Genomic DNA, 20,870 nt, shown 5'->3' on the forward strand with positions numbered 1-20,870 from the left:
CCTTATATATATATATATATATATATATATATATATATATATATATATATATATATATATATATATATATATATATATATATATATATATATATGTTGAAGATTGGACATGGTGTAAACAAAGTCTAACTAGCGTTAAAAAAAACAAGAGTCTACTTATTCCAATTAAATGATAGATACATTTTCTTTTCTTTTCTTTTTTATTTTTTTTATTCCTTTATAGTATTGTTTAAATATTTTTTAGATGATAATTCATAATATTAGATTGCATAAACAAAGTATTGTAGGAGATGTGATTAATGTGTTTACTATATAGTGTATATGAATTTGATTTTGCAGCTTGAAATGTGTAGAGTAGCTGAATAAATCATAATGGTGTTACCATGTTCATGTTAGTAAAGAATTTTGTATATACTAATTTCAAAGCAAGCGCCTTTAGTGGCGAATTTAGGAATTTATGCTTTAGTTTCGCTCCATCAAGCATAAATTTCTTATTAGAGAGTTGCTACACTTACATCCAACTCCCTACACCCAAGTGCCTACAACCTGATGCGGAATGGCACATCAGATTTTTTTTTTCCTTTTTTTTTTTTTTTTTTTTTTTTTTTTTTTGTTTCGTTTTCTTTTTGAACATTTTTCATTCCCCAAAATTTGTCCCCTCCTCCATCTTCCCTCTCCCTCCCACCTCCGGCCGAAAGCCACCCACCGGCAACCATCAAAACCCAACCTCCAAGCACCAGTGACCACGCCGCCCAACCTCCGACGACCTGAGATTTGGTTTTCACCCAAAAGTTCATCCTTCCATCTCCATCTTCCCTCTCCCCCGCCCAACGCCGCCATAAAGGGTGATGGGAAAAAGGTCGGTCGTAGAGAGAGAGAGAAAGTGATAGAGAGAGAGGATGATGGGAGAAAGCCAGATGCAGGGGGAGAGAAAGATCGACCAGATCTTACGGTGAGGGAGAGAGGGCGATGTAGGAGGAGATAGAGATCGGCCAAATCTACCGGCACCAGTGAGGACGGCCGACCGAAAGACACAGAGAAAAGGGCTATGGGAAACTACGGAGAAAGGGAGATTCTAGTTGCCTGCCGTCCATCTCTCCCGAGCTCCAGTCAGCCGTCTCTCTCTCCGTCTCTGGCACTCTCTCTCCAATTGCCGGCCCTCTCACGACTAGTCCAGAATGTTCTCCTCTCTCATCTTTGCTGTCAAAGGAAGAAAATGAAAAAAAAAAAAAAAAAATGATGTGGTAATGCAACATCAGGGTGTAAATATTTAGGTGCGAGGAGTTGGATGTAATTAAGTTCTTATTATTGCCTGACTTCGTAATGGCGCCCCACCCAGATACAAAGGTTCACCACGTGTCGAATCCTCAAACCCTCCATGCAAATGGCATATTGGCTTCACTATTCACGTACGATTAAAATCGACAGTTTCAAGCACGCTCTAAGCTGCGCGTGACAAAGTTTCTTGTGATCCCCTACCAATGGACAATGATCGAACACGATTTTTAGCGGATTTTTCGTTAAAAAAAAAAAAGATACGCCCAATTTTAGGAGAAAAAGTTGTGGTCACAAAACACACAACACTTCATTCAAAAAAAAAACACAGCACTTCTCCAAAAACCACCATGTGAGAGACTCGAGCAGGTAGCAGCTTTCTGCACTGGGGTCCAGCATGTTCTGCCCTGCCAAATCTGTATAGACTGTATTCTTTCATGAAAATTTATAATCGTGCATTTTAACGATATGAAATAAATGTAATACTCTTTTAAAAATACTTTTTTTTTTTTTTTTTTTTGATGAATAACTCTTTTTATTCATATCTATCACTTGCTCTTTATTATTTGATTGAAACCACATGTATGTTTCTTTATCAACATGCCTGTCATGTACAAAGTCCTACTCCTGTCGATCTTCTAACGGGAACGAACAATGTTGTGCTTGTGTGGGTAGTGTATGAGTGGGCAGGATCTTGGACTGTATTTGATGGTAATGGAAGGGAATTTTGTTGGACATGGGCATTTTCTTAAAGGAGTTGTAGTACTAGTTCTATCCACTTGGGTCCCATAATGCCCACACCTTCTTTGTTAGTTTTGTTGGCTCTCCACTTTTTTCGTTGATGAGATCCTCTCAAGGTAACCCTCTTCTCCCGCAGAATCTATCCGGCCTCCTTTAGTGTTTCTTTTTTCTCTCCTTTAACTTTGTTCTACCTCCTATTATTCTATGCTGGGTCAACAATTTTCTTGTGTGTCTGCTGTTTGTATCTGATTTTCAACTGAAGTTTTGGTTTCTTTCTTTGGAGGTGGGTTGGTTGTGGTCACATGAAAGCTTTTGCTCAGGGTACCAAAGTCATGTTATGTTGTTTGTTCGGTTTTTGGTTTTTTTGGGCCAAAAATTCCTGATTTTGTCAGGTGGATTGGTTTTGGGTACTTCTGAATGTGTGTTTTCTCACTAATTCTTCATGTGGTCCTGGCTGCTTCTCTATGATTTTCGATGAGGATATTTGTTTCTTTGCTGTGGGTTGATCTTGGGCTGTTGGGCAGTTATAAAGATGTGAATTCTTCAGAACATGACTGATGCGACATGGTTAGTCAATTTTATGGTTGAATTTGTCATAAAAACTTCGTTTTGAAGTAGCTTTATCCCAGGTACTTCTGGAGTCGTATTTAGTGGACGAAACATTTCAGGTCTTTTGGTTTGTGTTGTGGGTTTTGTGTGGGAAGAATAGGAAATGGGATTTTGGTGTGAAGTTAGCGAGTGGATTGATTTTTTTTCTGTGGAGATAGTGTGAAAACAGAGGATGAGAGGGAGAAAAGACGAGGAAAAGTTGATGACTCCTATGTTTCCTAGACTTCATGTAAATGATGCAGAGAAAGGAGGCCCAAGAGCACCTCCAAGGAACAAAATGGCTCTCTATGAACAGCTCAGTATTCCTTCTCAAGGGTTTACCTCTGGATCAGCATCCACGTTGCCCATTTGGCCCAGTAACGGCAGCAGCTTGACTCCTTCGATGCCCTCGAGCTATGTGAGTTCAATTACTTACACATTTTTGTTCTTAAGTATCAATTTATAGTTCATATGGGCAACTATTTCCTTGTTGTGAAGTCATTCAAATTTATCACGGCATTACTTCTGTATGAGCTCTATTCTGTTTTAGGTCATTCAATTTGAATAAAATTCATACTGCTCGATTGAACCATGACCTTTTAGTACCTTTATATTGGTTTGTGATGCAGGAGAAGACCGACCATAGTGTGGATTTATTTATGCATGTGTCTTTTAGTTTTCTTTTTCAGTAAGGATTGAGCTTTTCATTTTCCATTAGGATTATGTTTTTCTTTTTATTTTAGGATTTGCTTAGTTTTTCCTTTTCTTTGTTAAATTAGGAGCATATCTTAGTCTACATAAGGGATAGACACTCAATGGAACAATTCAAGTTTTGAAGCATTAATTAAATTTCTATCTTTCAGAGTTATTTCTTTGTTTGCTATTTGGAGCAATTATGGTCTTTCTCTTCTCCATTTGTTATCTTTTCTCTTTCTGAATTTCCTTTTCAATATTTAATTATTAATTTCTGCTGTTATCGAACACTGTCAAAACAATCTTAATTCTCCCCTAAGTGATCAGTTTGCCCATGTCTTCTGGATTTATTCTTACTTAAGAACGCTTAAGGTTTCTTCTTACTTACGATGACTTCTGGATTTATATTGTCTCTTTCCTTCGTTTCTGCTTTGGGTGCTTCAGGGTGGCTTTGCATGTGACAGAATTCTATCATGTATGAATTGAAGTTTCACTGCCTCGTACTAAAAGGGGTTTTACTAAAATTTGCTTGATGTTTTTGCATAAAATATGAATGCTTTTACTTATGTGTTGTTTGATCTTGTTGCCTATTTATATGAAGTGGTTCATTACTGTAGGTTGGTGCTCACCAAAGGAGTTTGTCTACTCCGTTAAGCAACTCCCCTTCACCTTCTCAACCGGCAGAGAAGCTTCATTCTTCTTCTTTCAGCGGAGTTAAGTTTAACACTATGATGGCAAGTCATGAGCAGAATTCCATGAAACCTACAAGTTATCCAAGTTTTAATGCCACAGGGTCGGCATCATCAACTTTGAAATGCAAATCAAGTCAGTCATACAATTTCTCCAACTTTAAGATTAACTTCTCTTCGAAGAAGCTTGGTACTGCTGGTGAAGGAATAACTCCACATTGTGGCAACTGTCAGTACAGCAGAGGTAGGGAAAAACCCCCTCGCTTGAGCTTAAGCTCTTCTGTGAAACATCAAAATGTTCGTGACAAGGAAATAAATGGTGATCTAAAGTCAGAAGGATTTTTGAGGAAGGAAACTGGAGAAGATTCAAAAGCGTCTTCCAGTAATCAGGACCCTGTGGAAAGGTCTTCTTCAATCAAGTCATCTAGAAATAATTTGGTGGAGACTTCCTCAATCCCATCAACCAAAGTTAAAAATTCTGAATCGTTAAAGAGAACACGTGCATCATCGGATCAAGAAAACCGAAGCAGTTCGGTAGATAACAGGTTGCAACAAGTGTATATGGCTGTGAAAGACAGAACAGCCGTCAGAGATGACATGGAAGTACCCAGAAAGGAAAATGCTTCAAAGTTGAGAAGCAAATCATGTTCGAGGCCATCAGTTGGAGAAGATTATAGAAGCCTTAATGGGTTTGTAAATGGCAGTGAGTGTTGTGAAGACAAGAGATGTGGATCTGTGGAATTGGTAGACAGACATGACAATGTCTCGGATGCATGCATGGTGGAATCTAGGTCGGCTGTAGACATCTCCCCTGATGATGTTGTTGGAGTGATAGGTGAGAAACTATTCTGGAAAGCGAGAAGCGCTATTATCAAGTGAGTATCTCTTTCCTGCCGATTGCTATGTACATCTGCTTGTGCTTATTTGTGTCAAGTTTTGGTTGCTATGTACATCATATGCATTGATTGGTATTCGTACACTTGACTCTGTATTCTGTCATTTGTGGTCTGGTTTGAAGAATCCATAAATGGATCCACATACTTCTCAACTTAAGGAATGTGAATATATTCCCTCCCAAGCGCCTAGTCTTGCTGGCAATGTGGATTCCCTTCTAAAGAGTTTGAATATGGTGATAACTCGAAACTAAAGCACGCAACAATGGTTGGAAAAACTATTTTACTGCCACACATTTCCTAATCGTACTTTGTTTACCGTTAAATTTATTGGGTCCAAAAGTTCAATTTACATTATTAATAACGGTGGAATTACCTTTGGCCAGAACCAATAGCACCGGAAATTGTTTATTGTCGAGAGTGCTTATACAATCTTGTGGTGAACGGGTAGTTTCCTCCTCAATAACAATCCATTGCTAACAGTAGAACTTCTTGAGAAATTAAATGGGTTAAAATATTTTAGACGTTCTGATATGAATTAACAAGGAAGCAAGGACAATGGTAATAAAGATAATGCCAACAAAGATAAGGTCTAAATTGTATTTTTTTTTTTGGGGGGGGGGGGGGGGGGGGGGGAGGGGGTGAAAGTATACTTTACCTCATAAAGTATCTACCCATTTGCATTTTGGCGTCCAATGTTAAAAAATCGGTAGTAGACCCACCCAATCTAGCAAACTTTGGCAAATAATATATTACATCTATGTTGTCCGTCTCTTTGGATGGAAACAAGGTCACCTGCGTTGCACGTAACATTTTAAGGCTGCATTGAGACCATTTTGCCCCTCAGAGAAATATTCCTCTGAATTCAACAAGCCGCGTAGCAATCCGTCACTGTTTGATGCACTCATCGGTTGATTGGTGCCATTGTCGCCGGCGTCGGAGCCCAGTCCCCAACGGCTGTGCCATCCAAATCTCCGACGACTTCGGAGGGTGCTACTTCACCGGTTTCATCACCAACTGTGGCTCCATCTAAGCCACAATCGCTAGCCAAAGCACCTTTCGAAGCCTAAATCTTCGGCTCCAGCCACGTCTCCATTGTCGTCTCCACCGGCTTCGAGTCTTGTGAAAAAGCCGGCAGTGCCAACTCCATCGAGGTTGGCTGTGCCAACTCCAATGGTTAAACCTTATGCAACTGCTCCATTTAGCTCACCACTGGCTTTGGTTCCGGTCAGCTCTACGCCTCTGCTTGCACCGGAGAAGCTCCTTTGTCACCTGCCCCAAAGACCGTTCCCTCAAGCGCTCCTTCGACTCCAGTATCTGCATCAACTGCCAAGGTTCCAGCTCAGTCACTTGTGCCGGAGACCGAGACTAGATCTGTAAAAGTGTCAAGACTCGAACCGACCTGGTTTGAGTACATCAAATTTCTCTGAATGGAGGAGGGGCAAAATGGTCTTAATGTAGCCTTAAAATTTCACGTGCAACACACTTGACCTCGTTTCCGTCCAAAGAGACGGACAGCATGGACGGAAGGTATTATTTACCAAAGTTGGCTAGATAGGAGGGTCTACTACCGAGTTTTGAACATTGGATGCCGAAATGCAAATGGATGGATACTTCAGGAGGGGTAAAGTGTACTTGCCTCCTCCCCCCCCCCCCTTTTTTTTTGTAGTAAAATGCGCAAATTGTAAGGAAAATTTGGACAAAACATACTTAAGGATATTTTAGGAAGAATAAATATTCCTAGAGAATGCCTACGAGTAAACCAAACATTAGAATTTCATATTTTTCAGGAATCCTATCAGATTTCTAATCATCCCTAACATGGGAATAGTCACATTTATGGGAATCTAGATTAACAGGCATCACATTCTTGGGAATGTAGATTCTAGAGGCAATGTTAGATTTTGTAATCCAATGCCACATTAATGTTCTCTCTCTCACACACAGAGTACATCAAAATTTAATTACAATGGAAAGGACACATTGGCTCGTTCTTCAATTTGCTGTATTCAATTAGAGTGAGATGGAAAGGTGAAGACAAACTTTGGTGGGCCCCTCTCTGAAAAAGGGTTACTCGTTGTTAGCTCCTTTTACAATACCCATGTTTGTAATAATGGCATTATTTTTTTTTTGGAAGAGTATTTGGCGGGCTAAGGTTCTTTTGAGAGCGGCTTTTTTGCTTGGTTGGCAGCATTAGGGAACATCCTTACACTGGATAATCTTAAGAAGCGGCATGTTATTGTGGTTGATAGGTGTTGTATGTATAAGAGAAATGGAGAGTCTGTAGACCATCTTCTAGCTCCTCTATTGTGAGGTTGCTTGTGCCTTATGGAATGTTTTTTCAATCATTTTGGGCTATATTGGGTTTTGCCTAGACGAGTAGTTGACTTGTTTGCTTGTTGGTGGACTGGCGGTAGCACTCTTGCTGTGTGGACGATTGTGCCTTCTTGCCGTTTATTGTGTCTTTGTAGGAAAATAAATGATAGAAGTTTTGAGGATCACGAGAGGACTTTGGTGGAGTTTAAGTCATTTTTCTTTTATACTCTTTATATTTGGACAGCTATGGTGCTTAGTTTTGTTTTGTTTTGTTTTTGCTTTTTTGTTTTTTATTTTTTATTTTTATTTTCTTCTTCTAGGTAGGTGTTTCTCTTGTATATTTCTTGTATACCTAGATAACTCTTTTCAATTTTATTGATATTTTGATTACTTATCAAAGAAAAGATTTTTAAGGAAATATACACTAGTGCAACAATTTGATTTATAGATGTTATAGAGAGAAGCACTACAAGAAGATGCAAGGAGATTAAAAAGAGATACAATGACAGCGCAAATCGATAAACAAATGATTAAGGCTTGTTAAGGTAAAGCATCACTTCTCCATTGAATTTTCCCATATCCTACACATCCTGCACTTTCAATTGAGTCTTTCTATTGCTTTATTCTTCAGAAACCCGCTAACATTGAGATTTATTTTTTTCAATACTTTCCCAGCCCTGTACCAGCCTTGCGCCACCTTTTATTTTTGGACTCCCCTTTTAGTTAAAATATTTATTTACCAAAGCAAATCGACTAAAGGATTCAGTTTTCAAGTTCACTGACCGGCTCTTTACCTATCCTAAACAGTGCGTCTTCCATGTTTCCATTGCATTTCTTCTTCTGTGTCTAAACATCTAGCAACTTAGCAAGGATGATCTCTTCCATAGCTTATTGATTTTTTTTTTCCTTTCTCATATATATATATATATAAAATGCAAGGGTAATCATCTGATGATTTATTGTCTAGGAATGGTCACTTGACTCATATAGCTCAGTGAGCGGGGAATCCTCTTCACCACTGCTGGTGCTATGTGGAACCTTATTCATGGGTCAGTTACAAGGTGTTCCTCTCTGGTGAAACGAATAAATGGAGGTCAAACATCCCCTTGTAGAAAAAATTTGATTCTTGTTTCTTTTCTAAACAAAGAGGCAGAGTTTAGGGATCCAAAGACATTTAAATGGTGTAAAAAGAGATGTAAGATACTGTCTTCTATCAACACTATTGTTTGGTAATATAAGAGTATTTTGAGGGCTTAGATTATTAAAACCTATCCTAAACTATACCCAGCTTTAGGAGTAAGGGGATCCAAGGAGGCCAGAGTCTTGTTAAGAGTGGTATTATATGAGTCGTCAATGCATATTAACGTTTGAGGTCACAGTTTGGGATTTGTGGTTTACAGCTTCTCACTTTTTTATGGATCGGGAGCCTTTCTTGGATCGGGCTCCAGTCAGCCCAGTTTTTGGTTTTAGGCCCATCTTGGCCTTGTACTCCGGCCCGTCTCCAGCCACCTGCTGCCGTCGCTACCCCCAGCCTCTGTGATCTCCTCCGGCAGCGTCCGCCGTCAGTCTTCACTGCTGACCTCCGTTTTTTGTTTTCAAACTTAAGCTTTCAGAATCTTCCATTTTTAGTTTGAGGGGATGTTAGACTACATGAAAAATATATTATATATTATATTTTTCATATATTTCATATTAGGTTAATATCGAAATATTCTCTATTTAATGGTTGATTGTAATCAAATATTTTTGGAGAGTATTTTCTCACTATCCTACAAATAGGGACCTTTTCATTAAAGACTAAGTTAATGTGAGCAAAATATAGTTCTAGAGGCTATTCAGAGTGATGAATATAAATATCTAACACCGAACCATCCGTAATTTCTTTTACTCTTTTCTCTCTCTTGCTTCCGGTATAATTCCCATAATTTAGGTTTACCCACAAATTTTTTTTTAATAAGTAAGAGAAATATCATTAAAAAGCGCAAAACGCAATCAAGTACATAAGAAGTATATAAGAAAGGCATCTAGGTGGAAGTATAAAACAATACAAGGAAATCATTATAACTAAACGATAAGGGTGCGAGGAACGCAGCCAACCAAGAGTACAAAGAATGAAAGAAAAAGGAAATGAGATCCTTAGTAGTTCTTTCTTTGTCCTCAAACTGCCTATCATTGCGTTCCCTCCATAAGCACCACAAATTTTAACAAAGAACAGTCTTCTTCCGCCCATCAGTGATGTTCTGTTGCCCTTTATTTTTTGGATGAACAGTTATCTTTCTTTATTGGTTTTACCAAAACTAATTGGTCCTTCTTTTGTGCTTTCATCATTCATTGTTGCTCTTGACAAGACCATAAAGTCGATTCCTTTTGGTTTACTTATACTTTTTCCATGAACATTTTATTTTGAAAACTTAAAATTTTCATTTCCAACCTTTCAGGATTGAAAATTATTTAGTGCTTGATCCAACTCTTATTATGTTTTACTTTTCAGACAACAAACAGTGTTCGCACTGCAAGTGTTTGAGTTGCATAGACTGATTAAGGTAAGCTGGTCATTGCAATATTGCCTGTTCAAATTGCTAAGCTGTTTGTTCAATTAGATGTGGTCGTGTTTTCTCTGTTTTTCAGTTCACTCTTTGGAAGAAAAGGAGTTATATTTACTCTTTCAAATTGAAACAGGTACAAAGAATGATTGCTGGGTCACCGCAACTATTGCTTGAAGATAACCTTTATTTGGGGAAGCGTTCAATAAAAGTACCTCAAGTTAAGAAGTTGCTATCTGACGATGTTTCAGAACCTCCCGCTCCCCTGATTGTTAAAGCCAATGATGATTCTATGAAGTCAAATTATGGGCTTTATTCAGCAAATCCACCTTTAGCTCCTCCTGTGACCAAACCAGCCGCATGGTGTTTCCCCCCACCACCAGGAAATCAGTGGTTAGTTCCTGCAATGTCCCCATCTGAAGGACTTATTTACAAGCCCTACACGGGGTCATATCCTCCTCCAACTTCACCTTTCATGTCAAACACTGTTTATGGTGTTCCAGCTTCTCACCAATGGTTTGGAATTCTTCCGGGCACACGTCCTTTAGGCCAGACATACTTTTCCTTGTATGGGCTGCCAGTCATGAATCAATCTCGATCCAGTTCAGGCGTTGAGGAAACGAGCCCGTTTGCCGGAGCTCGGTCGAATGGACCGGACAATCAGTTGATGGTCGGGGACATCAACTTCACCATGCCCCAGCAAAGCTCCTGTAACATGTCGAGCGAGGTAACTCAATCAATCTCATTTCAGGCTGGCAAGTTCCCAGCATCAAAAGAGAGTGAGTTACAGGGAAGTGGAGCAAGTAGTCCCTCTGACAGGGTTAAAGGAGATGATGCACTTCCTCTTTTTCCTACAGCACCCACAGTTCACGCACTGGATCAAAATGTGCAAACTATGGAGCATCGGACACAAGTTATAAAGGTTGTACCTCATAATCCAATATCAGCAACTCAATCAGCATTCCGGATATTTCGGTCAATACAGGAAGAGAGGAAACAAGTATGATTAGTGGTCTCATCTCGGATATTCTTCCCGCCTTTGTGCTGCTGACTCTGATATCTTATTAGAGAATATTACTGGGAGGATTAACTCTTGGCTTTCTCGCCACCTTTCTTTTGCTGGGAGATTGCAACTTATTTCTTATGTTCTCTACAGTCTTCAAGTTTATTGGAGTAGTATTTTCATCTTACCAAAGAAAATTATTCAAGCTATTGAACAAAAATTCAACCGATTTCTTTGGAATGGTATAGACGAAGGCATAGTTAGAGCTAAGGTCGTGTGAAACATGCTTTGTTTACCTAAGAAAGGTGGGATGGGTATCAAAAAGCTTGAGAAGTGGAATTGTGCGGCTATAATGTGATATATTTGGAGTCTTTTTGTTAAAGCTGTCTCTCTATGGATAGCCGGGGTAGAGGCTATTTTATTGAAGGGGAGAAGCTTTTGGCAGGTAAGCATCCCCAAGTCTGCACATAGAATTGGCGTAAACTGTTGAAATTAAGGGATGAAGCTCGACATTTCATTAAGCTTTTTGTTGGAGATGGCTATAAGATTCATATGTGGTTTGATGATTGGTAGCCCAATGGGGTTCTTCATTTTAATTATGGGCCTCGTGTAGTTTATGATGCCCAAAGCAAGCTTGATACTTGGCTTTCTATGGTCATCAAGGATGGGCGGTGGGTGTGGAGGCCTGCAAGGTCTGATATGCTTGTTGAGATTAAGAGTAAGCTGTGTTTGGTTTTGGTTGGTGGTTAGGATACTCCTCAATGGACTGTTTCGAAATTTGGTAAGTTCTCTTGCTCAGATACTTGGAATGCAATTTGTATTAAATACAACCAAGTGAAATGGTGGGATTTAGTTTGTTTTTCTCTCTCCATTCAAAAACAAGCTTTTGTGACTTGGCTAGTGGTGAAGGATGCTTTGGCCACCGGTAGAAAGCTTTTAAATTGGGAATATAAGGATGAGGTGAAATGTGTGTTTTTTCGGTATGGCATTGAGAATAATGATATTTTTTTTTTTTTTTTTTTTTTTTTTTTTTTGGGTTAAGCAATTGAGTTTGGAAGCATGCTATGAGTCTTTGTAACGTCTTGAAGCCCTCTCACAAGGTGGGATGATATTGTTGATTTGGGGATGCAGAGTTGGAAGAATGCTAAGCTGAAAGCTTATCTTTGCCGGTTGGTGTTTGTTTCTGTTGTTTATAACCTTTAGAGAAACCGTAATGCTATCCGTTATGTTAATCATCTCAAAACTGAAGAACAATTGTTCAAACAGATTGTATGGGATGTTAGAACTATGATTCTCTCTAAAGGTAAGTCTAAGGCCACTAAAAGAAATGTTATCATTTGTAGGATTTTAGGGTTTATAAGGATTTTAGTTTGATTTTGTTGTGTTTTTTCCGTTCTCTTGTTGAATTTTTTAGGTGGGTTGTTGTCTTTTGCTTTAGCTTTGTTAAGGTTTCTTTATAATTAGATACTTTGTTGATAATGAAAGTTACTCATTCATCAAAAAAAGAAGATTGAATACGTACAATGTAGCGCCCCGCCTTTCAAAGAAAGACGTAAGTGTAATTATCTAAAATTACACGTAACACTACTTCATAAAATATTTGCAGACCTTTATTTTTTTCTTAAAAAAAAAAAAAAAAGATAAGAGTTTCCTTAGAAGTATAATTGTACTAGAGCATCTAAAAACTTCACATATTATATCCATATATCAATAACTAAGAACTTAGTTTACCCAAAATTGCCACAGACAGCAAGCTACATCCTTTACAAGGTGTTATTAATCATACACTGTAGAGTAGAAGTTGCCATAAGTGGCATATTGAGATACACATATAAAACTAGCAATATTTCTACTATTAACATTAAGTACACTAATTCTTCCAAAAACTGAGGCCTCCATTCAGCCTCCCTCGTCATAGATCGGACATTCGAACATGTCCGCTTCTTCTTCTTATTCTTCCTCAATTGCATCTATAAAAATTTATAGGTGGAAGAGTGAGTTCAAGACTTAGCAAGTTCAAGCAAACTGACCATTTATAATTTGAGCTCTCAGTTGTTTATAAAATATCTCATCACTAGTGTTTACTAGACAGCCATGTATGCAGGGTTTTCATAAAGTTGTTTTTAATAAAAGTATGGCTAAATAGTAAACCAGGTGATAGACAGTTTGATACATAGTAATAAAACATAAATATCTTCATTTGCATTTTCTTACTACATAATTAACTCCGCATTTTATAATATGAAGCAGTAAAACAGTTCATACCATGATAAGAAAAACATTAGTTAAAATTAACTTACTTTAGTACATAACATAATATCTCATCATAACAATAAGTGAATTTATATTCCTACTTATCTTCAAGAGTTTGCTAAGTGCTATCTCACTTAACCGCAAGGTTGCTAATAATTTATTCATCTCATAGCTTCGAGGTGTTAAGTGATACCCTATTTAACCACAATGTGCTAATTATTTATCATTTTCATAGCTTTGAGGTGTTATGCGCATAATCTCTATCTAACCGTTGAGCCTTTGCATGCGTTCATACATAATTTCCATATAATATTATCATTTTCGCAAATCACATTTTCATTTCAAAACTCAATCATATCCTTTTGAAAACACATTTTTATTTAACACATATATAAAATATTTCAAAATATATTTATACGTGTAATCATAATAACAAGGCTAAAGAAAACATACATAACATGGTAAGTTTGAACTTACCGTTTAGGTTTATACTCTTAAGATAACTTTTTGCGCTTTCATAAATTTTATGCATTAACATTGTATCTCCATATTAGCCTATGTTCTATATTTCTCATTCCTAAGCCTTACTTTAAATCCTAAAAATTTGGGCAGCATAATGCCATGTTTACAATATCATAAATGTAACTTTGGCCTCAAACAACATATCTAAATATTTTAATATTATTTGAGCATCATAACGAGATATCTAAAATATCTTAGTATTATTCGGACATCACAACGGCGCTATTGTAAAATACCTAAAAATATTTAGGCAGTATAACGACGCATTTGTAATTTTAAAAGAATGATTGAATATAATATCTTTCTTTGATATATTCGATCACACTTTCCCTAATAATTTAGGCATTATATCAACATAATTTAAATTCTAATAACTAGAATGAACGTATGCTAAGTATAAAAGAATTTATACGTAGCAATTCTACTTGGAGTAGCTCCAATTTTTTTTTTCACTATTCTAAATATTTATCCATTTGTTTTTTTTTCACTGCTGTCTGATCGTTAGAGAGAGCTAGAGAAGTGTGAATTTTTAGTGTAAAAACAATAACGTATGTCCAGCTATTTATAGGCAGAGTATAGGACACAATGGGTATTTCTCTGTCTCTCTCTCTCTGCAACTTCCGTACGCTCGCCGGAAACCGCCGCTTAACAGCTGTCTCTCTCCCTCTCGCTCGCTCTCCGGTCTGTCACTTGATCAGCTACGTACAGTCCTGTTCCCCCAAAAAGGTCAGCTTTTCTTTATTATTAGCTCTTACACGGGTGTAAGAAAGAAACAAAAAGAAGAGGGGGAGATTGCATGATTTTTGCTTTTTTGGAATTTCTTGTTTGTTTGTTAATTTTGTTGTTGTTTCTCCCTCAGAGCTAGAATTGAAACAATGAGTTCAATCGATCTGAAAGCCTGCAATGCAGCCGAAGAATAAACGAGACAGTCCTGAATCTGTAATCTTTTGATGATTATCTGCGGGCCATGACTGAGCGTAAGGGAATAAAGGAGGGTTGTGGTGGTTCAAGATTATTTGGATTGTCAAACACAGAGTCCATGAGATTATCTGGAATCTTCCTGACAAATGGTTTTATACGGAAGCCAAGGGGAGAATGCGAAAGAGTAGCCGTGCCTGCAGATTGCATTTGGGAGTGGCTTCAACTGTAATGGTGCGGTTTGGGAGGCCCTGAGGAATGTAAAACCTTCTCCTAATTAATAGTCCTTGGGAAGATTGCATTCACATGTATCCGGTACAGACAGTTGCATAGCTCGACCACAATTCGGTTGGGCTCTGGGATGTCTCGATAGTTTGAACTAGGCAATTATCTTGTTCTTCTGTCCTCCCTTGTCACTTTTTATGTTTAGAACAGAAGCCATAAATATGTGGGCTTGTCTTTATTTCTGGTATGTGTTGTGTCTGGATTAATATGGTATATATATATATATATATATAAGATCCAGTTGTACATGGAGTTCATTTCATTTAGCTTGTGACAGAATTTGACTGCATAAATTCCAATTCAAATGTAAACCATGTTCGGGATTGTATTCTAATGAATCACATGGACAAAACATGCTATGGTTGTTAAATGAATTAGTTATTTATAAATTCATTTCACTTAGTTTTCATTATATATTTATTTATTTAACTCAAACTTTTTCTATTGTAGATGGGCCTCAGAATCAACATTCAAATTCAAGGACGACTGAAACATCTTTTTCCTAGAGGAAGGTTATTATTTTTTAACTTGTTATTATATTTATATTACAATACAATTGCTTAGTTTATCAATTTTTTAAATTTATAATATTTATTGTTGTTATTTTCACAAGATTATTATTATTATTGTTTTTTTTTTTTTTTTTTATGTTGAGTGTGGGTGTGTGGACTATGGATATGGTTTGATTTTTGAATATGGTTTGATAATTGATGGGTGTGGGTGTGTGGACTTGTGGACTATGGACTATTTGAATATGATTTGATTTTTTGATGTTATGAATCAAACCATGTTGTGAGCGTAGGTGTGTGGACTTGTAGACTATAGACTATTTTTTAAATATGGTTTGATTTTTTGATGTTGTGAATCAAACCATGTTGTGAGTTGAGTATGGGTGTGTAGACTTGTGGACATGCATGTGGACTATGAGCTATTTGAATATGGTTTGATTTTTTGATGTTGTGAATCAAACGATGTTGTGAGTGTGAGTGTGTTGATAGTTGACTTGTGTTTTGAATATGGTGTGTTGACTTGTGTTTTGAATTTGATCTTAATATGGTCCATGCTTAAGGGTGAAATCAATGTTGCAGAAAAATGTTGGAAATTTTGTAAACTACTAGACTTGGCTCTTGATATGTAGAACTTCTCAGCAAGTGCCACATTTCTACTTGTATAAAAAACATTGTTACTACAGGTAGCCTAATTTAACAAATTACAGAATAGAAACTAGGCCTTAAAAAACTAGGCTAAAGAAAGGTTCAAAACAGGTACAACAGTTAAAAAAAAAAAAAAAAAAAAATCAAAAGTCAAAAGCAGTTCTTGGTTACCGGTTACCGGTTGGTGGTTATTTGAAAATGCCAACCGCCTAGGCGGTTGGTGGAGGTGGTTATCAATTTCTACTAACCGTTCAGCTGGTTATGGTTAGCGATTTTGCTCAATAACTGCTATCTGTAATCGCCTTTTTCCACCCCTAACTTGGGAATACATTATGACAACTATCGTACCAATTACTCATATTTTCATACATGCATTATTACGACATAGATATAAATATTATTAAAATATTTTAGTGTTTTCAGGCATTATAATAGTGCTATTGTAAAGTTCTCAACTTTATTCGGGTATTACATGGACTTTATCATAATTTTTTTTTAATAAATTGAATATATCATTATATAAATAAAATACTAATCTAAAGTCTAAACTTCGTAGACTAATTTGGGCATTATAAGTACTTAATTTGAAAAAAATGGACATACACATAATCGTAGAGAAAAACAAAAAGAACTCACAAAACTAATTTGTGAAAATTACCCTTTTTAGCCCCGAAGTGACCATGCGGTCCCACGGTGCAACACTTGCCGGGTGTCACTGTCACACCCATGATCAAGTGGCTCTAGCCTCCTCCTCCTCCTCCTTTGTTTCTCTTTATTTTTTGGTAGTAAACTTATGGATATATTTTATTATTATTAACACTCTAATTCTATTGATTCATTAATCTAAGCCTTCGACTGTCAGAAAATTTTATGAGAATATTGATCTCTATGAGCTAGATGAACGTTTTGACGCATGGCATGAAGCGGTCTGAGTCCATTTGACCTAAATTAAACTTTGAGTTCTCGGTATATATATAATTCCATTTCAATTTTCATATTTTATTTAATTGGACCTCAACCGGACTCCGATTATCTCTAAATTAACTTTTACCAAATACTTTCAACACATGAAATATCCCACGGCAATTTTTATATCCAAAAATTCATTTGAATTGACCTTTAATTTCTGAGTTGCACTTGATCTTTTGATGCAAAATGGAAAATGATAATATTCTTTTTATGATATTTGATTTTTCTCGTGTGTTACGCCCCTCCATAAATCTCAAACATAGTCCTCCCGATTTAATAATTTATTATTTCGGGAAATTAAATTATTTAATTATTTCGTGTGTGCTTGCACTGGTTTGTGACGCACAAACTTGCTTGCAACCTTTTCAAGATTTTTTTAAATTTTTTTTTTTTTTCCCTTTTCCCCCTTTTCTCATATTTGAATAATAAAAAAAAAAAATAAAAAAAAAAACCTTTTCAAGTTTTCAACTAGCAAGTAATTGGTATCAGGGCACGTATGAACGTTGTTCTCAAGTTTGCATATATATATATATATATATATATATATGAAAATTAAAGGCCTCGTTTAATAACCCCCTCTCCTCTCCCTTTCTCTTATTTTCACATCTCTAAAAAAATATCAACTCAAAATATTCTTAACTTTTTTTACTTTTTATATCACATCAATAATTTATTATTATTATTTAAATAAAAAACTTATTACAATACAAAATTTTTTCACTTTTTCATATAAATTGTTTTTACTTTATATCACATTTTTAACTTTTACTCAACAAAAAATATTTTCCATAAGAGGAGGGGAGATTGATTACTAAACGGGCTACGTACTCTCCCTATTATATATTGACAAATAAATAAATAGTCACATGATGGAGCAGGAAGGATTGTAGGGGTACTCCTGGTTCATCTCGTGATAGATTGGGTGGTAATTAGGCACACCACTCGCGTACGGCCACACCACTTGCACTGCCGCCCCATCCTTTTTATCTTCTTTCTTCTCTTCTTTCTTATCTTCTTTCTTCTCTTCCGCCACGCTTACTATATCTGCATGCCCCACTTTCTTCCGGATCAACTTCGTAAGTTTGACGGTGTCAATCCCTTCCCCTTTCACCTCTATCTGGTCCTTGTCGTTCCCTTTCAAACTTGCTGCTTCCACCCCTGAAAATGGATCGGAATAATATATATATATATATATAATTTTTATCATTTCGATTTTTATATATGTATATATACACACACAACATGCATGTTGATATATATATATATATATTGTTACCTGGAACGCTAACTGCAATCTTCATGGCTTTGGTGCGGGCCTCCTGTCCGGCCATAATACAGAAAAAAGACTTCTGCCCATCCATGGACACCCTGAGCACCACAATTTGCGGCAGAAAGAAATTCAATTAGAAGTTTTGATTTACTAATTATATTAAGTTAAAAACAAAGCCAAAATTTGTATACCTTCATGGTGTTGGTTAATTTGTGATTATGATTGTAGGGGAGAGAGAATGGTGAAGAGATTGAAAGTAGCTAGCTATCTATATAAAAAGAAAGTAGCTAGCTAGAATTAATTGTGTTGTTAAGTACTTGTTATTGTAGGAACTGATCGAACGTCGTTTGGGATGCGTCTATTTATAGTCCTTTCTGGAACTATTCTATTAGTCTGGTTGTGTGGACTGTTCCGTCTGTTCAGTTTCTACGAAAGACTCTGTTTTTGGCGGATTAACACGATTAGTCCGACGACTCGTGAGTCAACCGGCCGGCTTAAGTCACGTTCAGTCGAATATTCAATAATATGCCCATGAATTAATCAAACCAAGACTTTCAACAAACGACTCCTCCTCCTGGCCGACTACGCGTAAATTTAATTATATTTATATTTCTTTCCAACACAAAATATAATTATATTTATATTTCTGGAAACGCTTGAATAACATTTTCCATAACATGAGGTCTTTGAAGGCCCATTGTTTTCGTGACTCCCGGTCAACGCCAATCCATGGAATTTGACCTAAGCCTACCAGTAATGGGTATATAGAATGAAATTATGTTAGGAATTATTATTATTTTTTAAAAAAAATCTGTTTTTAATTGCCTTGTTATTCCATTAATTACGTATTCGGCAGAAATTCAGGCATAGATATGTAGATAGTATTGATAAAAAAGAAGTATTGATTTGATTGGAAATATTGAACTCAGGGCAGAGGGAGTGGGAAAATTTTTTTTTATTTTTTTATTTTTGCCTATCGAACCTAGCAAGAAATTTTTTTTTGCCCCTTCTCTTTTATCATATCTTTAATTGGTTTCATCTCACTTAGAACAATAGTTTTATCGGCAAAATTTTTTTCCTTCAATATTTTATTGTTAACAACGGACATGTCTAAGAAGAGTAACAATCAAAGGATCTTTACAAAGTTAAAGAAATTTTGTTCAAGGTAAATAAAAGAGATTTAGTAAAGCAGTAAATTGGAAAAAGACAAGTGTAGACTCGAGGAGTCACACGTCTGAAAAAGCTCGGTTTTCTAAGAATGCGTAACAAATGTAACATAAACTTGAGATTCATTTCAATATAGCTAGATGCATAGCATTAGATAAGTCTAAAAAATTTTTGTTTCATTTGTTTTGTATTGCGTTTAGCAAAATGTGTTTTGTGTATCATTCGGAGCGGATAAAAGGGGGTCGAGAAAGAACAAATTCCCCATCCCCCCCCCAATATTTTTTTTAATATCCGGTGAAAGTCATCCAGATGTCTTCTTTGCCCACCCTCAGCCACTTCATCAGGGACATCGACGTTACGAGCAATTTTTTTTCGAGAGGAAGACGACGCCTGTTATGCGCATCGTGCTGTCTGAAGGTGTGAAGCATTTTGTGTCTAAAGAAGAAGAAGGTTCCTGTTGAAGAATGAAGACTTGAAGTGATAAAGTGAAGGTGGGTGTGGGTGAAGTGATCAGGTAGGTGTGTGTGGCTTGGAGACAATCACGTATCCCACTTGGCAGATGGGGTGGGCGTGTGGGCTAAAGGTCATGGGTTATGGGTACTGGGTTAGTGGGCTAAAGGTAATGGGTTATGGGTAGTTTTTTTTTAAGGGAATTTGAAATATTATAAATGATTCGACAAATTAAGTTCAGCATTTACAATTTTTTGAGAGACTTAAAGGGTAAGAATGAATTCGACCGTTGGTGTCGAAAAACAAAGGCTCTCCCAAAGAAAGGCTATAGGAGTAAAACAGTATCAGTTGTTAATAGTGTTTTGGTATTAAGAACAATAAATCGTAAGTTATATTTATACATTTTAAACAATAAATTATTATTATTATTATTATTTTATAGTCGCATTTTTTAATTTTTTTTAATTTTTTTAAATTTTTCCCCATCTGAACAAAAATCCTAGCTCCGCCACTGTGTATAATATTAGTGTGTTTTGTATAATAATTAATGGGTTACTATGTTAGTTAGAGTGAGTTCGATCTTCAAATAAAATGAGCGAGAAAATGTTAGCTTCAAGAGCCATGTTTTTCAAGTAAAGTCTTGCGAGAATGCTGAAAATCACACAATTTATCCAACTGAAATTTCTCAGTTTCTGTACAAAAACTGAGATTTTTTTTTTTTTTTTTTTTAAAAAAAGAAAAATTTCTAAATCTTTGGACAACGATGATTAGGTCATATATTTTTTTGAGAGCCTCCAAAATTAATTAAGAGAAAACTATATTTAAGCCCCCAAACTACCGACTGTTTTTTAAGTAGCCTACTAAACTACCAACCTCGTACTATGGCCCCCCAAACAACCAAATAGTGCCAAAAGACCCTTTTTGTCGAAATATTCCTATAATACCCCTACCACGTGTCATATATTCAATTAAAAAATAATAAAAATTAAAAATTAAAAAAATGGTTAAAAAAATTGAAAACAAAAAAAAATGAGGGGTGACTAGAGGTGACTCTAGTCACCCCCATAGCCGATCTAGGGGTGGTCGAACCCTCATCAGTTTTTTATTTTTTATTTCTCTTTGGCCTTGTGGGGTGGTCAAAC

At 36.4% G+C, this 20,870-nt stretch overlaps 2 protein-coding genes across 3 annotated transcripts; one reads left to right on the forward strand and one right to left on the reverse strand.

The window, feature by feature from the left end:
• The first annotated feature begins 1,553 nt into the window (after positions 1–1,553).
• On the forward strand, positions 1,554–12,117 carry LOC133863679 (protein EARLY FLOWERING 3-like). Of its 2 annotated transcripts, XR_009899422.1 has the most exons (5): positions 1,554–3,021; positions 3,914–4,860; positions 9,686–9,737; positions 9,874–11,521; positions 11,783–12,117. XR_009899422.1 is itself a non-coding variant. In XM_062299723.1 (4 exons), the coding sequence occupies exons 1-4, from the start codon at positions 2,797–2,799 to the stop codon at positions 10,741–10,743; spliced, it is 2,094 nt and encodes a 697-aa protein (XP_062155707.1). In that variant the 5' UTR covers positions 1,554–2,796; the 3' UTR covers positions 10,744–11,723. The 2 variants fall into 2 exon arrangements, 1 of the variants encoding a protein (XP_062155707.1); XM_062299723.1 differs by lacking the exon at positions 11,783–12,117 and having other exon boundaries at positions 9,874–11,723.
• A 5,528-nt stretch (positions 12,118–17,645) lies between these two features.
• LOC133864455 (disease resistance protein Pik-1-like) lies at positions 17,646–18,454 on the reverse strand. Its single transcript, XM_062300795.1, has 3 exons — positions 18,303–18,454; positions 18,118–18,226; positions 17,646–17,999 (listed from the first exon to the last, which is right to left on the reverse strand). The coding sequence occupies exons 1-3, from the start codon at positions 18,306–18,308 to the stop codon at positions 17,704–17,706; spliced, it is 411 nt and encodes a 136-aa protein (XP_062156779.1). The 5' UTR covers positions 18,309–18,454; the 3' UTR covers positions 17,646–17,703.
• Positions 18,455–20,870: the final 2,416 nt, after the last annotated feature.

The sequence above is a fragment of the Alnus glutinosa genome, chromosome 3, assembly GCF_958979055.1.
Source record: "Alnus glutinosa chromosome 3, dhAlnGlut1.1, whole genome shotgun sequence".
NCBI classification, from domain to species: Eukaryota; Viridiplantae; Streptophyta; class Magnoliopsida; order Fagales; family Betulaceae; genus Alnus; species Alnus glutinosa.

Coding starts and splice junctions, on each gene's coding strand:
- LOC133863679 (XM_062299723.1), top strand. CDS start 2,797: ATGAGAGGGAGAAAAGACGAGGAAAAGTTGATGACTCCTATGTTTCCT. Junction 3,022..3,913: donor CTTCGATGCCCTCGAGCTAT/GTGAGTTCAATT, acceptor TCATTACTGTAG/GTTGGTGCTCACCAAAGGAG. Junction 4,861..9,685: donor GCGAGAAGCGCTATTATCAA/GTGAGTATCTCT, acceptor TTTACTTTTCAG/ACAACAAACAGTGTTCGCAC.
- LOC133864455 (XM_062300795.1), bottom strand. Junction 18,000..18,117: donor GATTGCAGTTAGCGTTCCAG/GTAACAATATAT, acceptor ATCCATTTTCAG/GGGTGGAAGCAGCAAGTTTG.